Below are 13,965 nucleotides of genomic sequence, written 5' to 3' on the forward strand. Positions count from 1 at the left end.
CAGGAAATTGAGATCCCGTTCAAAATAAGGAGTGCGCGGGTGTGACTCCCTTCCACGCTTGTGTTAAGCCAGCCTCGGGTCTTCTGGGGGGCCCTAGCGCGATTTCGGCGGGGGCTTTAACGAGCCTTGGCGTTTGACAGGCTGCACGGGGCTCCGCCGAATCCGAGGCGCGCCTGATTCCAGCCAGCGGGGTCGCGCTACTTCGGAAGTGCAGGAAGGCCGAGCGAGCACCGCTTCCAGCAAGCGTCCCCCGCCCGGGGAAGGGAGGGAGGGAGGCCGGGCGCAAGCAGGCTGGGCGGATTGACACACGCAGCAGCAGCCGCCGCGTTGCAAGGCGGACGGCACCTGCAGGGGAAGCCGCCCCTCGGGGCTTCTTCGCACCCACCTCGACCCGCGCGTCACCGCCACAGGCAGCGGCAACAGCAGCAGCGCACATCCCGGGCAGCCCCCTCCCCGACAGCCCGCGCAGCCGGCCCCGGCCCCTTACCTTGCCCTCGGAATCCTGCTGCCCGTCCGCCTCCCGGCCCGGCCTCTGCCGGAGCTCGCTCATCTTGGCTGCTGGCTGCAACAGGCGCGGATGCTCTGCTACGCTCGCGCCGTCCGGGTCCGCTTTGCGCCGCCGCCGCGCAGCAACAGCAGCAGCAGCAGCAGCGCGAGCCTCCCCGCTAGATGGCCAGGCCCGGGGATTGAGGCGGGGCTAAGGAGGCCGGGCCAATAGGAGGCGGAGAGCGGCGGGGTGGGCGGGGCCCTGGCTCTCTAGCTTTCTCCCACGCATAGAGCTAAAACAAATTAGAGGAACATCCGGAGGCAGCGCTTCGTGGTTTATTTCGAAAGTCCTTTTTTTTTTCATACCCTAAAGCGAAACGATGGAGAAATGCAGGTCTTGAGCTGTGAAGCGGGGAGCGAAGTGTGTCCTCTTTCTACTCAATGGCAGCACCAGAAGGAAAAATTCCGGGCGGGGCGGGGGCACGTAGAAGGAGCAAAGTACTTTTCTAAATGGGCGAAAAGTGTCCCATAATTCTCTGAAAGGAAAATAGTATATTTCACACTCCTCTAAACATATTTTTTTCTGAAATAAATGGGGGAAAGGTTACGTTGTGCCTACACCCAACACTTGTCTGTTTGCCTATGTTACACCAAGCTGCAGGGGAACTTGGGCAGGAGGGTTCTGCTGCCCTCTTGTCCTGCTTGTGGATTTCCCATGAACAGCTGGGTGGCCACTGTGTGAACAGAGTGCTGGACTAGATGACTCTTGGGGGGGATCTACACTACTGCTTTAAAGCGTTTTATAACAGTTTTGACAACTGTTGGGGCCCAGGACACACTGAAGCAGTAGTGTAGATCCCCTCTTGGTGTGATTCAGCAGGGCTCTTCTGATGTCATGAATTGCCCCCTCAGATTCCCCCACCCCACAAAATCCAACACTCAACTGCATGTGGAAATCTCATCTTGCATGTACCTGATGTTTTTAAGTTTTAAAACTACGCACACTACATGTTTTGGGGTGTCTTGTCTCAGTTAAGCTAAAATACCAGTTTCCCCCAGTGTTTTGTAGGGGGAACAGTCATTTTTCACCCAGGGAGGAGACGCCAAAATTAGCCCAGTAGCTGAGCACTGCGTGGGACTCTCCATATTCCAAGTGCTCTTACAACCGTTCTATTAGCGTTTTCCAAGACTTCTGTCCCCACATCTCCTGCTTCGCTTTCTCCACTGGTGAGTCTTTGCTGGCAGAAAGGGGTTGATATTACAGGGGTTGGCACACATGCAGCATTCTCTCCCTTGGGAAGCCAGAGTGGAAGAGGAAGGCAGAATGGAAGTTTGGCGGCTGCCGTCCCCTACTACGGAGCTGCACATTTAAGCTTGGAATCTTATGCAGAGATAAAATGGTAGCAACACTCAGAATGTTTTCCCTGTGAGGCCCAGAAGGTATCAATGGTGTATCAGAGAATCTTCAGGAATGCACTGGGTTTCCACGGCACAGATTCACAGGTTCCTTTGCAAATTGGTGTGACTAGGGTTCTCTGAAGGGAACATGTTAAGGAACCAAACGCACTGCTCTTTAGGATTCCATAATACTATGGTGGTGGATGAAGCTACACTTCTCAAAATTGTCCTCTCATGGCAACTATGACAGGCACAGCAGTCCAGACCTGTAGCAGAACAGGCATTTCTTGCTTTAGCTCAGGACTTCATAACTTGTGATCTAGAAGTCATGTAGAGAGACCTTAGATTGCAAAAACAGGGCATGCGACTGGAGAGATGGGGGAGAATTTCATTTGCAATTTGATGCGAACTTACCAAATCAGCAAGACCTAAATCAATATGCGTATCAGAACAGTTCTGGTTGCACATATCTGGATCTTGAAATGCAGTTCGACCAAAAAAATGCATGTATTAGGAGAGTGAGTGCAAAAATGTATATATTGGTGAAAGAAACATACATGTGGCAAAACTGCTTGCAAAAAATGAGTATGTTAGGAAAAGCGTGTACAATACGTGTATATTAGAAGAAATGTGTACAAAAATGCACATGAATTTCTATGCAGAGTTTTTTTTAAAGAACAATTTTCTGCAGAAATGAGAGCAAACTGAAGGCTGGAAAAAAGAGAATGAGAAATGGACAGATTCGCTTGTTCCTGGGCTTTTGTCAATGCTCTGGTGGATCACAATACACAGCTGGTGCTCAGCTTGGCCTGGCAGCTCATAAGTTGTGCAGGTCTGTCTTAACTGCTCGTGGATAAAGTATATGGCAGATCTGAAGTATTCTTTGATAGTTATCAAATAGAATTTACCAGTTACACTGTGGGAATTACTTTCATTCATCAGTCCCATCATTCAGCTTCATTGAATAAGTTGTAGATATGAGAGAAAAAAGTCTCCATAGCCACCTTCTTCACATTACAGACTTTTATATACTTTTATGTCTCCGCTTATTGCCTATTTTTCAGTGGAGCCCGGTGGCTCCGATTTCAGTGGGGTGTAGATCCATTCTGGGTTTCAGACAGAACCAGCCAGAACTCTAAAGGAGGTATCCAAAGTGCAGTGGTTCTGACTGAAACCCAGAATGGATCCACAGCTCCACCAAAAGTGGAGCCCCCAGCCCCCAGTTTTTTTCTAAACTGAAAAGCTCAAACCATCAACACCTTTCCTCACAGGGGAGTTGCTTCAGCCTCTTGATAATTTTGGCTGTCCTTTGCTGCCACCTTTACAAACTCTTTTTTGAGGTGCAGTGACCCAAACTGTAGTCTTCCAAAGTGTAGTCATACCATAGATTTGCAGAAGGACAGTATGATCTTGGCAGGGTGGTTCTTTTCTCTCTTTCGAATGCCTTTCCTAATGGTGCCTGGCATGGAATTTGCCTTTTGCACAGCTGGTTAACCTCTTTTTGTTTAAGGGCTGACTTCAATTTCAGAAAAACCCTGGGGGTGGGGAGCCATTCCAGTGGTGGCCCTGGCCAAAGCCCCAAAGGGGCCTGGCCAGAAATGCTGACATGTTTCATCTTAAAACTGTTGTTACCAGTAAGGAAGCCTTGGCAGAGGCAGTTTGGCCTTTAGCATGAGGGGAGGGGTCGTGCAAAACCTGGGGGGAGAGGATGTGCCGTCTCAGGACCCCAGGGGGTCAGATGGGGACGCAGGGCCTGAGGTTCAGCACCCATAATTGACACCTATCCTTCTGAGCTACATTTCCCTAAATAACAAGCCAATGCGAACACGCGCCGCGACGAGCACCCCACAAGCGACGCTGGACGCGGCTCCCCCCCCAGCCCCAGCCCCAGCCCCAGCCCCAGCCCCAGCCCGCCATGCAGGGAACAAGCCCGGACAAGGCTACTGGGGAAGCGTCAGGGATCAGAAAACAGGTCAGAAGTGCGGGGAGGACCAGGGCCACCTCCCCTTCATTGTGATTGGTTGGTTATAAGCGGTAGGGTCCCAGAAAAGGAGGGGAAACCATGATACTGAGTTGCGATTGGCTCAACCAGCTACGACGTAGCGGCGGGATTCACGCTTGAAGGCTGGGACGCGGGAGAATTCTGGAGCGCTTTTCTGCGGACAGGCGGGTTTGGAGCCCCTGGTGCGCGTGCGCAGCTCGAGCAGGTTTGCGCGTGCGCTTTCCCCTGCGTTCGGAGGCTAGCGATTGGTCCGTGGCGCAGCATGACGGCGAGTGGGCGGGGCCACGCTGGGGAGGGCGGGGCGCGTCGCGGGGCGGTATAAAAGCGCCCGTTGAGCGCGCGGCGCCGCTATTCTCCTCGGGCCAAGCTTGCTCCGGGTGTGGTGCTTCCGCGTTGCGCGCGCTCTCTCTCCTCTCCCTTCTCCTCCGTGACAGGATGTTCGAGGCACGGCTGATCCAGGGCTCGCTGCTCAAGAAGGTGCTGGAGGCCCTCAAGGACCTCATCACCGAGGCCTGCTGGGATTTGGGCTCAGGCGGCATCAGCCTGCAGAGCATGGACTCCTCGCACGTCTCGCTGGTGCAGCTCACGATGCGCTCCGAGGGCTTCGACACGTACCGCTGCGACCGCAACATCGCCATGGGGGTCAACCTCGTCAGGTAACGAGGGCGGCGGCTGGTTGGGCGGGAAGGAGCCGGGAGGGGGGCGCGCGGAAGGAGTCGCCGTTGTACGAGCGCGGGAGAACCTGAGGAGAGCGCCGGGCTAGGCCAGCCGTAGTGACGGTGGGGCTGACGGGAAAGGCGCGAGTTCTCCCCCCTCCCCCCCTCAAGCGAGCGCGCCTCGGCGCCCGCCGCGCCTGTGACGTGACACAAACACCCCGCCATTCTGACGCAGTGGCGGGAAAGTCGAGCGCGGCGAGGAGAGGGCGGGGCCCGGCGCTTGTCAAAAGGTCTGCGCGCGCGCCGACTCCGGCGAGCCCATTGGCCGGCCTGCTCGCCCTGCGTGCTTCTGCGCGCACCTGATTGGTCAGCCCTGGTCGTTGTGGGCGTGGCTTGCCATATATATATATATGGAGGGGGTGAGCGGATAGTCCTAATGGGAGCGTGTTCGAGTATAAATAATAATAATAATATATTTATTCCTTACCCGCCTCTCCCTTTGGAACGAGGCGGGGAACAACAATTGAACAGGAATCAAAATTCTTGATTTCACATTGATCTAGATAGGCCTGCCGGAAAAGGCTAGTTTTTAAAGCTGCCTTAAAATCACAGAGAGAGTTAGTTTTACGAATCTCCTCCAGCAGGCCATTCCACAATTTTGGGGCGACAGAAGAAAAGGTCCTCTGGGAAACTGATGTCAGCCTAGTATTAGCTGACTGAAGTAAGTTCTCCCCAGAGGACCTGAGTGCGGGGGTGGGGGGGACTGTATGGGAAAAGGCGATCCCGCAGGTAACCTGGGCCCAAACCATTTAGGGTTGTAAAGGTAATGACCAGCACTTTGTACTTTGCCCGGAAACTAATTGGCAGCCAGTGGAGTGATTTTAATGTTGGGGTAATATGCTCACCCCTAGATGTACTAGTGACCAACCTGGCTGCCATATTTTGAACAAGAACCGAGTATGAGCAAGAACCAAGGGTTTGGCATGTGGAGGGTCCCACCGTGTTTTTATTTTTAATTTTTCATATTTATTTATTTATTTATTACATTTTTATACCGCCCAATAGCCGAAGCTCTCTGGGCGGTTCACAAAAATTAAAACCACAATAAAACACCCAACAGGTTAAAACACAATTACGAAATACAGTATAAAAAGCGCAACCAGGATAAAACCACACAGCAAAGTTGGTATAAGATTAAAATACAGAGTTAAAACAGTAAAATTTAAATTTAAGTTAAAATTAAGTGTTAAAAAACTGTGTGAATAAAAAGGTCTTCAGCTGGCGATGAAAGCAGAACAGTGTAGGCGCCAGGCAGACCTCTCTGGGGAGCTCGTTCCACAACTGGGGTGCCACAGCAGAGAAAGCCCTCCTCCTAGTAGCCACCTGCCTCACTTCCTTTGGCAGGGGCTCATGGAGAAGGGCCCCTGTAGATGTTCCTGTTTGGGGGACTTTAATTGCAGAGTTGACGAGGGTGTGTGTGCCTGTGTCCACCTCAGAACAAATGTGGCCTCCGAGCCCCTTAAGTAAAGCCTGGCTTTTAGTCTGAAACACTTCGGTCTTGTTGCAACAAGCTTGATGTCGCTTCTCCTCAATTGCGATGGATTGAGGCAGCCCTTTAAAAGGTGGCAACCCAAATAGGCACATACCCTCTTTCCTGCCCTCCTTGCACAGCCTCGTAGTATGTGCTTAATCTGCCTTGCTAATACTAGAGATTTCTTTGTAATTGGGTTCAGAAAGCAATTGCTCGTTTGGGATTGAGTCAGACCTATGTACTCTTAACTGCCTTTTTCCAAGTGCCGAGCAACAGTTGTTCTGTTCTTCCATTTGTCTTGGGAGCTTCATGTCTATCATGCAGGGTATATATAGCCTAACCTATTAAGGAAAAGAAATCTACCGACACTCAAAGATCCTGAAGCTCAGTTCATGGGATATCGCAAAGGGCAAAATAAATCTTAGCTTGGGTTTCTCCTTTTTAGTCTGATGGCTGTTTTCAATAGGATTTTTTTCTAGACTGAAGTGGTATACTTGCCATTGTTCTTAACTACATTCTCATTCATTACACTCTTATATGTTAATAATGGTTTTGCTATCTGCTGTATTGTTAGTGCACTATAACCTAAACTGTTGTAGAATATTTTATGATATGCTGGAATTGGCCTTCTTTTTTCCCTAGTATGTCCAAAGTACTCAAATGTGCCGGTAATGATGACATAATCACCCTAAGAGCAGAAGACAATGCAGATACACTGGTTCTGGTGTTCGAAACGCCAAGTAAGTAGCTGAAATGTTATATGGGCACTCTGCTCTTTGCAGAAACAAAGCAGTTACATTTTGTCCTGGAGGAAGCAGGTGATATTTCATGGTTAAGGGCGGTTTTGCAGTTAGCCACTCATCCAAGGCACATTGCTTTGAGGATAGCTTAAATATTTATTTATTTATTTATTGCATTTTTATACCGCCCAACAGCGAAAGCTCCCTGGGCGGTTCACAAAAACTAAAACCATTCAAAGTATAAAACACAGTCTAAAAACATATAAAATACACATTAAAAACTGTTTGAAAACATACCATACATGATTAAAACATCCTGGAAATTGAGCTGGCCAGTGAGTAGGGTTGCTAACCCTTGTTGCAAAAATTGTGGCGTTTCCATCTAAGTGCTTGCTGAATGCTTTTACCCAAGAGGGAAATAAGTTCCTCTGTTGATTTTTAGGCATATTTTAAAGAGATACTACCCAAGTTAACTTATATAAATGCTGACTTTCCTGCTGAAACAGTGTAAAGGATAAGTTAACATGTGCCCCCAGCAGTAAAGTACAACAGCTTTTCCATAGCCATGTCAGTACACTGAGACAATGAAGTCCATGCACACCCTCATGTTTGTGCTGGAAACGTTGCTTTTATTATCTGTGACACAGATACCAGTGGTAGATATGGTGAATTATTTATCTTAGACGGGTTCTATATAATCTTTTCTGCATGATAGGTCTAGTTGCTACTGTGCCATACAACTCTTGTCTACTCACTAAGCTAGCTTAGAATCACAGATGAAGTTTTTCTGTGTAAGCTGCCTGGTATCATAGTTCTGTAAAATGGATAGCCTATCGCAATTTCAAGTACACATTGATTGGAACATCTATTTATTTGTAACACTTATATACTGCTGAATATAATAGAATCAGCAGTTCGCAATATTAATATAATAGTGTTAAGCAATATTCTCATGGCATACATTTTTTTTTAGATTTGAGTGCTCAGTATCCCCAAAATCCAAAACTACCAGAAGCTGAACCTAAATAGTTACTCCCTGTGATGCTAGTGAAGGAAGACTTGATTTTGTCATTGAATTTTACATCTCAATGTCTTTCTCAGAGAGAAGTTTCCTTTGTTGAAGAACATGGCAGGCAAAGGTGATGGCCAATAACCACTTAATGTTTTATTGGGAAATTATTCTGGCTCTGAGAAGTATATAAAAATCATTATATACTTGACAAACTATTTTTATTTGTTTGTTTATTTTATTTATATAGCACCATCAGTGTACATGGTGCTGTACAGAGTAAAACAATAAAATAGCAAAACCCTGCCACGTAGGCTTACAAACGTTTTCATTTTTCCTTAGATCAAGAGAAGGTGTCTGACTATGAAATGAAGTTAATGGATTTAGATGTTGAACAGCTTGGGATCCCAGTAAGTGTACTTTGGTTTTAAAGTTACTGTAATTAACTGAGCTAAGTGTGATAAAGAATACTTTACAACCTTTCGGAAGTTGTATTACTTTCTACAGAATTGCAATGACTTTTAAAGCAAGCGTGTGTAGCTAATGTTCAGTCTTTATAAAATATTTTCATTTCTAAAAAAAGTTAAGATTGCAAGCATCAGAAGAGACTTTCAGGAAGAATTAGTGTAAATGATATTTTATTTCGTAGAAAGGCATACTTCAATTTATTCAACAATTCAATTTTCTAAATAAAATATATTGATATGTTGCTTTACTAGTCCTACTGGCTTTGAAGCAGTTCATGTTACGCAACCAATGCAACAATAAAATCAAGAAGAATACCTTAGTCCAGATAAATTCTGCAGAAGTTGCACTTTGTTTACAGGTTGATCAAATTAGGATTTCTAAGGCTGTGTGTTTCCCTTTCAGGAACAAGAATACAGCTGTGTGGTGAAAATGCCTTCTGGCGAATTTGCACGTATCTGCCGAGATCTTAGCCACATTGGGGATGCCGTTGTGATCTCTTGTGCAAAGGATGGTGTTAAATTTTCTGCTACTGGAGAGCTAGGGAGTGGAAATGTGAAACTGTCACAAACAAGTGATGTGGATAAAGAAGAGGAAGCTGTAAGTCATAGAGTTGAACTGCATGTTATAACAGTGTTAGTCTAATTTAAGTTCCTTTCATTTCAATGGGTCTATTTTAAATAGCACTAAACATTGGACGCAACCTTAAGGGGAGACTTGGTTAACTTATCTCTTGTAATAAAGCATAAACTTAAGGGAACAGGAAGTTAACTGCACCTAATTCAAATGCTAAACCTGTTGAGCTAGTAAATCAGTGTGCTGTACAATTAATGTAATTCGTTACAGGTTACAATAGAGATGAACGAGCCAGTCCAGCTGACTTTTGCATTGAGGTACTTGAACTTCTTCACCAAAGCCACACCTTTGTCTTCTACAGTTACACTCAGTATGTCTGCAGATGTTCCTTTGGGTAAGTGGAGTATTTTTACGTTTCCTCTGGGAAATGTTCCTCCAAACTATGTAACTGATTTGATTTTTAATTTCGGACTTGGTATGATTAACTTACTCGGGTTTTTTTGTCTCCTGCAGTTGTGGAGTACAAGATAGCAGACATGGGACACTTAAAATACTATTTGGCTCCAAAGATTGAAGATCAAGAAGAATCTTAAGAATCTGGGGGAAAGAAACGTGGCTTGATGAAAGAGGAAGCTAGGCTGGAAGCCGGTGCCCCATTCAGTTTTTCAGTCTTGGTGCATGGAGCTATCACATATGCACTTAGGCCAAATTGTAGATATTTCTATGTAAATACTTTTTTCTGTTTATTATGCAAATGTGTTTTCTACAATAGTCCTTGTTTTTCTATCTGGTAGCTGTATCTTTTAGATCCTTGTTTTTATTACTAAACTTTTACTCCCATTTCAGAGGAAAGGGAGTGCAATATTTAAAAAGATGAATGACATCTGTAATCTCTTACACTGAGGTTGTTGTTGATTTCTAAAAGTCATGATGTTTGGAGAAATCTGTAATGATTTATTTTTAAGTGGGAGCCCTCAAAAATGAACATTTGTCAATAAAGAACGTTCCATTTCTTACCTTGCTTCAGTGTGGCTTCAAATTATGAGGGTCATATGCCGAAAAGTTTAACAAGACCTGCTGGGTATTTATCCGGTTGAAATTTAAGTTTCAAACCTTAGAAATACAAATATGATAGACCTTAAGGCTTCATTAAAAATATCATTCATTCATGTGATTTCCTCACCCGTTCCTTAGTTAAGATAGCTGTTGGTAATAAAAGACTTTGCCAAAATACTTGCATATTTAACTTTTTGTAAATTCACTGAGCAGAATTAATTTGCTATGTTTGACAGTTTAAAATTAATTCTTACTTATTTGGCGGCACTTCAAGCAGGCATCAGTCCTAATTATTATAGTAAAGTGGAGGTGATAGAGGAATGGGTTTTCAACATCTCACGCAAGCAAGTTGGAGCTCTGCTTTGGAACAGGACTGAGGATTTAGCCTGGTGATTGTGAATAAAAACACCCTATAAAACAGCAACATCTACACAATGACACCAGTAAACTAGCTCAAATAGACAAAGGTGAAAAGGTAAATCCCCGGGTCTGCTTGAAGGCCTTTAAGATGAACATAATTGTACCGGGGGTTAGGGGCAAAACCAAGAAAGTCGTCTCCTTTGTGTAATTTTTTTTACAGGTGGGCATATAAGCAGGTCCTCCTATCTCCAAGTGTGGCAGGCAGGGTGATATGGGTGAAGGTGGTCCTTAACTTGGAACACTGCCCACTGCGGCCATCTGAGCTCCCCAATTCCAGGAGGACTCCAAACTGCATACTTGTTTGCCCAACTGAGACAAGATTGGCCCTAGCAGCGTCCCATCAACCATTGGCTGTGAGGGTAAAACAGGCCACCACCACCTGAGATTGAAACACAGAAGGACTGAAACCACTGCAACACCAAGCCCAAGACAGATGGTCCAGAAGGATGCCATGGTCAACAGTATCAAAGACTACCCAGAAGTCTAGGAGTACCAACAGTTGAATTTGATCTCTCTTCCCCCACCCCTTGCCCCAGGTTATTTCACAGGGCAGCCAAGGCTGTGCCTGCTCTACATCCAACCCTGAAACAGAACTACATAAATATCCTGTATTGCCTAGTGCTGGGTAGCCACATTAGACACTGGGTGAGAACTAGGCTGTGCACCAGCCCCCTGAACTGATATGTGGCCCGATCTGGAACTTTTGGGTCAGGCCCGAACCAGTTCGTGCCGATCGGGCCCTCCCCCAACCCGCTCGCTCCAGGTCAGATCCCGGATTAAGATCTGAAGGGTTGGATCGTGATTCGCCTGCCATTTTGCCCCTCTTCCCCACTTACTTGCCTCCACAGCAGATGGCAGGTAAGTGGGGACAAAATGGGGGGGGGGGGAATAAGTCCCCCCTTACCTGGCTCCACCGTCCGCTGCTGCACATCATGCAGCAGAGCCAGGTAAGCCGCCCCCTGCCCCCACACCTTTTTTCTGGAGCTCCGGATTGAGGCGAAGGATCTGCTTTGTCTCGATCCGCAGCTCCCCCGACCTGTCTCCGCCTTTGGCAGAGGCAAATCAGGCCGCTCCGCTATCACTTCTACAAAGCGGAGCACAGCCCTAGTGAGAACTATCCCAAACCATTGGTTCTTCAGTTGATTTTGTTAAAAAATAATCACTGGTGCCTTCACAATCGATATTGCTTCTAAGCTGGTGCCTGCTTTCACTTGTGTGGAGATCCTCTAAAATCGTGGGCTGTTGTTTGCACCAAAACTATTGCTTTCAACCGTGTACAAATTTGAGAAATTAAGGCTATATGTGCTCCCCTGGGAGTAAGCCTAATTGAACTCAGTGGGATTACTTCCAAGTAGATATAAATAGGACTGCACTATGAAACTAAAAGGGAGTGCTGCTCTTATGCCCAATGCCAGCCATGCCCTATTCCATAAGACTCCATTCCTTCCCCTCCCCAGTTCTGTAGCCACTGAGTACCATCCTGCTGCCTTGTGCTGTTTTGGGTAGTTTCTTCCCAGGAATATTTCCCCCTAAAGTTTTTAGCTGTACATCTGCAAATGCTGGGGGTAGCTCAATGCTTGCTACCATGCTCACTTGGGGCATGGATGGTGCTGTTTTGACTATATGAGGACTGGCACTCAGAATTGGGTTCACTCTTATGATCTGAAGGCGCAGGAGGGAGCCTGCTGAAACAGCGGATCTGGTTCTGATGGGTGCTTGGAGGAGAAATCATGTGGGAACCACAGGTAGTCTCTTGAGTTCCACGATGGATGAAAGGTAGGATATGAAGAATAAAAATAAAAGCATATGCTTTAGTAAGGTTACTTCTAATGAGTTAACACCCTTAATCAAAACCTTAGTTCCACAGGGTTCATAGCTGGACTAGTTGGTTGCAAAGCTACCAGCTGAGAGTCAAGACTAAGCAGCAGGGTTGGGGGGAAAAGCTTTTCTGGAGCTCTAGCTGCGTCCTACAAAAGGTTCTGCAAAATAATCATCCACCAGTCTGCAACGCCATCCTGTGCGTGTCTACTCAGAGGCCCCGATTTCCTTCCAGGGCCGAAGGTGCATGAATTGCAGCAGCCGTAGCCTTTTAAGGTGCTAGAAGATTATCCCTGTTCCCTCAAAATGAGCGCTGTGGGCGCGCTGCAGAGGCTTCTTGTAAATGCAAAATGTTATTTCAATGCTGCGCTTTTGCTACGGCTTGGGAAGCAGGAGAGGCTGACAGCTTTATCACACCAGCGTTCTACTGTGCAATCACTGTGAATTGCATGCAAAGGACTCAGATGTTTTCCACCTTATAATCGGCTTTGATTGTGAAGTACTTCCGTGCATCCTGCCTTAATTGTGCAATAAAGCAAAAAGATTCGCCATATTTAGCCCCTACATTTTGAGCGTATCTTCCGAGCCGCCGCTGGGGCGCAGGAGCAGGATTTTAAAGAAATGCTTACAACTGCGTAAACTTTAAAGATAAAGACACCAAAATTGGCACAGTAATAGATATTAGGGAGAGCTTTAAGCATACCAAATTTGAATTGAATTGGGTCATCCGTTGATTTTTTAATGATTTTTTACATTTCCTCCCTTAAACTCACTTCCTGGTATGCAAAGGATCGCTGTCGCCCAGTAAAAAAACAACTGAAAGCTTAGCGCTACGGGATAATCCGAGAGAAGCAGGTATGTGGGATGAAGCCCAAAATGTAGGGGCTAAAAACGGTGAATCTTTTTGCTTTATTGCACAATTAAGGCAGGGTGCATGGGACTACTTCACAATCAAAGCAGATTATAAGGTGGAAAACTTCTGAGTCCTTTGCTACAGTTATCCATGCTCTGATAACCTCTCGTTTGGATTACTGCAACGCGTTATATGTGGGGCTGCCTTTGAAAACGATCCGGAAACTTCAACTGGTACAAAACGGCAGCACGGTTACTAACAGGGACTGGCCGACGAGATCACATCAAGCCAGTCCTTTTCCAGCTTCATTGGCTGCCAGTCCAGGTCCAGGCCTGATTCAAAGTGCTGGTATTAGCATTTAAAGCCCTAACCAGCTTGGGGCCAGAAGGAACGCCTCCTCCCATATGTACCTGTATCTCTAAGGTCATCCTCAGGGGTCCTTCTCCGCGAGCCCCTGCCAAAGGAAGCTAGGCAGGTGGCTACCAGGAGGAGGGCCTTCTCTGCTGTGGCCCCCCGGCTGTGGAATGAGCTCGCTAGGGAGGTTCGCTTGGCACCTACATTATATGCTTTTAGATGCCAGGTTTTAGACGCCTTTTTATTCTCCCAGCATTTTGTCTATAAATAAATTTTAACTTGGTGTTTAAAATTTGTAATTTTGCATTGCTGCTGTTTTTATCTGTTTTTATATTATGGTTTTATACTGTTGTTTTATACTTCGAATTCTTTTAATTTTTGTGAACCGCCCAGAGAGCTCCGGCTATTGGGCGGTATAGAAATGTAATAAATAAAATAAATAAATGCAATTCACAGTGATTGCACAGTATAACACTGGTGTGAGAAAGCTCGTAAACTCGCTTCCTGGCATGCAAAGGATCGCTGCCGCCGGCGCCCGGTAGCAAAAGCAACCACCGCGAAAGTTTAAGCGCTGCGGGGTTAATCCGAGGGAAGCAAGTCG

At 46.4% G+C, this 13,965-nt stretch overlaps 2 protein-coding genes across 2 annotated transcripts in view; one reads left to right on the top strand and one right to left on the bottom strand.

Moving 5' to 3' along the window:
* Positions 1–638, bottom strand: part of CDS2 (CDP-diacylglycerol synthase 2) — a 41,710-nt gene extending 41,072 nt beyond the window's left edge. The window contains exon 1 of the mRNA XM_063139373.1: positions 488–638. Coding sequence (XP_062995443.1) covers positions 488–550 — 63 coding nt within the window. The 5' untranslated portion in view covers positions 551–638. The remainder of the gene's footprint in view (positions 1–487) is intronic.
* Positions 639–4,254: 3,616 nt separating this feature from the next.
* On the top strand, positions 4,255–9,879 carry PCNA (proliferating cell nuclear antigen). Its single transcript, XM_063139380.1, has 6 exons — positions 4,255–4,542; positions 6,716–6,813; positions 8,165–8,232; positions 8,693–8,887; positions 9,134–9,257; positions 9,377–9,879. The coding sequence occupies exons 1-6, from the start codon at positions 4,322–4,324 to the stop codon at positions 9,454–9,456; spliced, it is 786 nt and encodes a 261-aa protein (XP_062995450.1). The 5' UTR covers positions 4,255–4,321; the 3' UTR covers positions 9,457–9,879.
* Positions 9,880–13,965: the final 4,086 nt, after the last annotated feature.

Source organism: Elgaria multicarinata, chromosome 12 (genome assembly GCF_023053635.1).
Source record: "Elgaria multicarinata webbii isolate HBS135686 ecotype San Diego chromosome 12, rElgMul1.1.pri, whole genome shotgun sequence".
Lineage (NCBI taxonomy): Eukaryota > Metazoa > Chordata > Lepidosauria > Squamata > Anguidae > Elgaria > Elgaria multicarinata.

Bases quoted from the DNA above. Each gene is read 5' to 3' on its own strand.
- PCNA (XM_063139380.1), top strand. From the start codon at position 4,322: ATGTTCGAGGCACGGCTGATCCAGGGCTCGCTGCTCAAGAAGGTGCTG. The intron at 8,233-8,692 runs GTAAGTGTACTT...TTTCCCTTTCAG, and splicing joins TTGAACAGCTTGGGATCCCA to GAACAAGAATACAGCTGTGT. The intron at 8,888-9,133 runs GTAAGTCATAGA...AATTCGTTACAG, and splicing joins TGGATAAAGAAGAGGAAGCT to GTTACAATAGAGATGAACGA.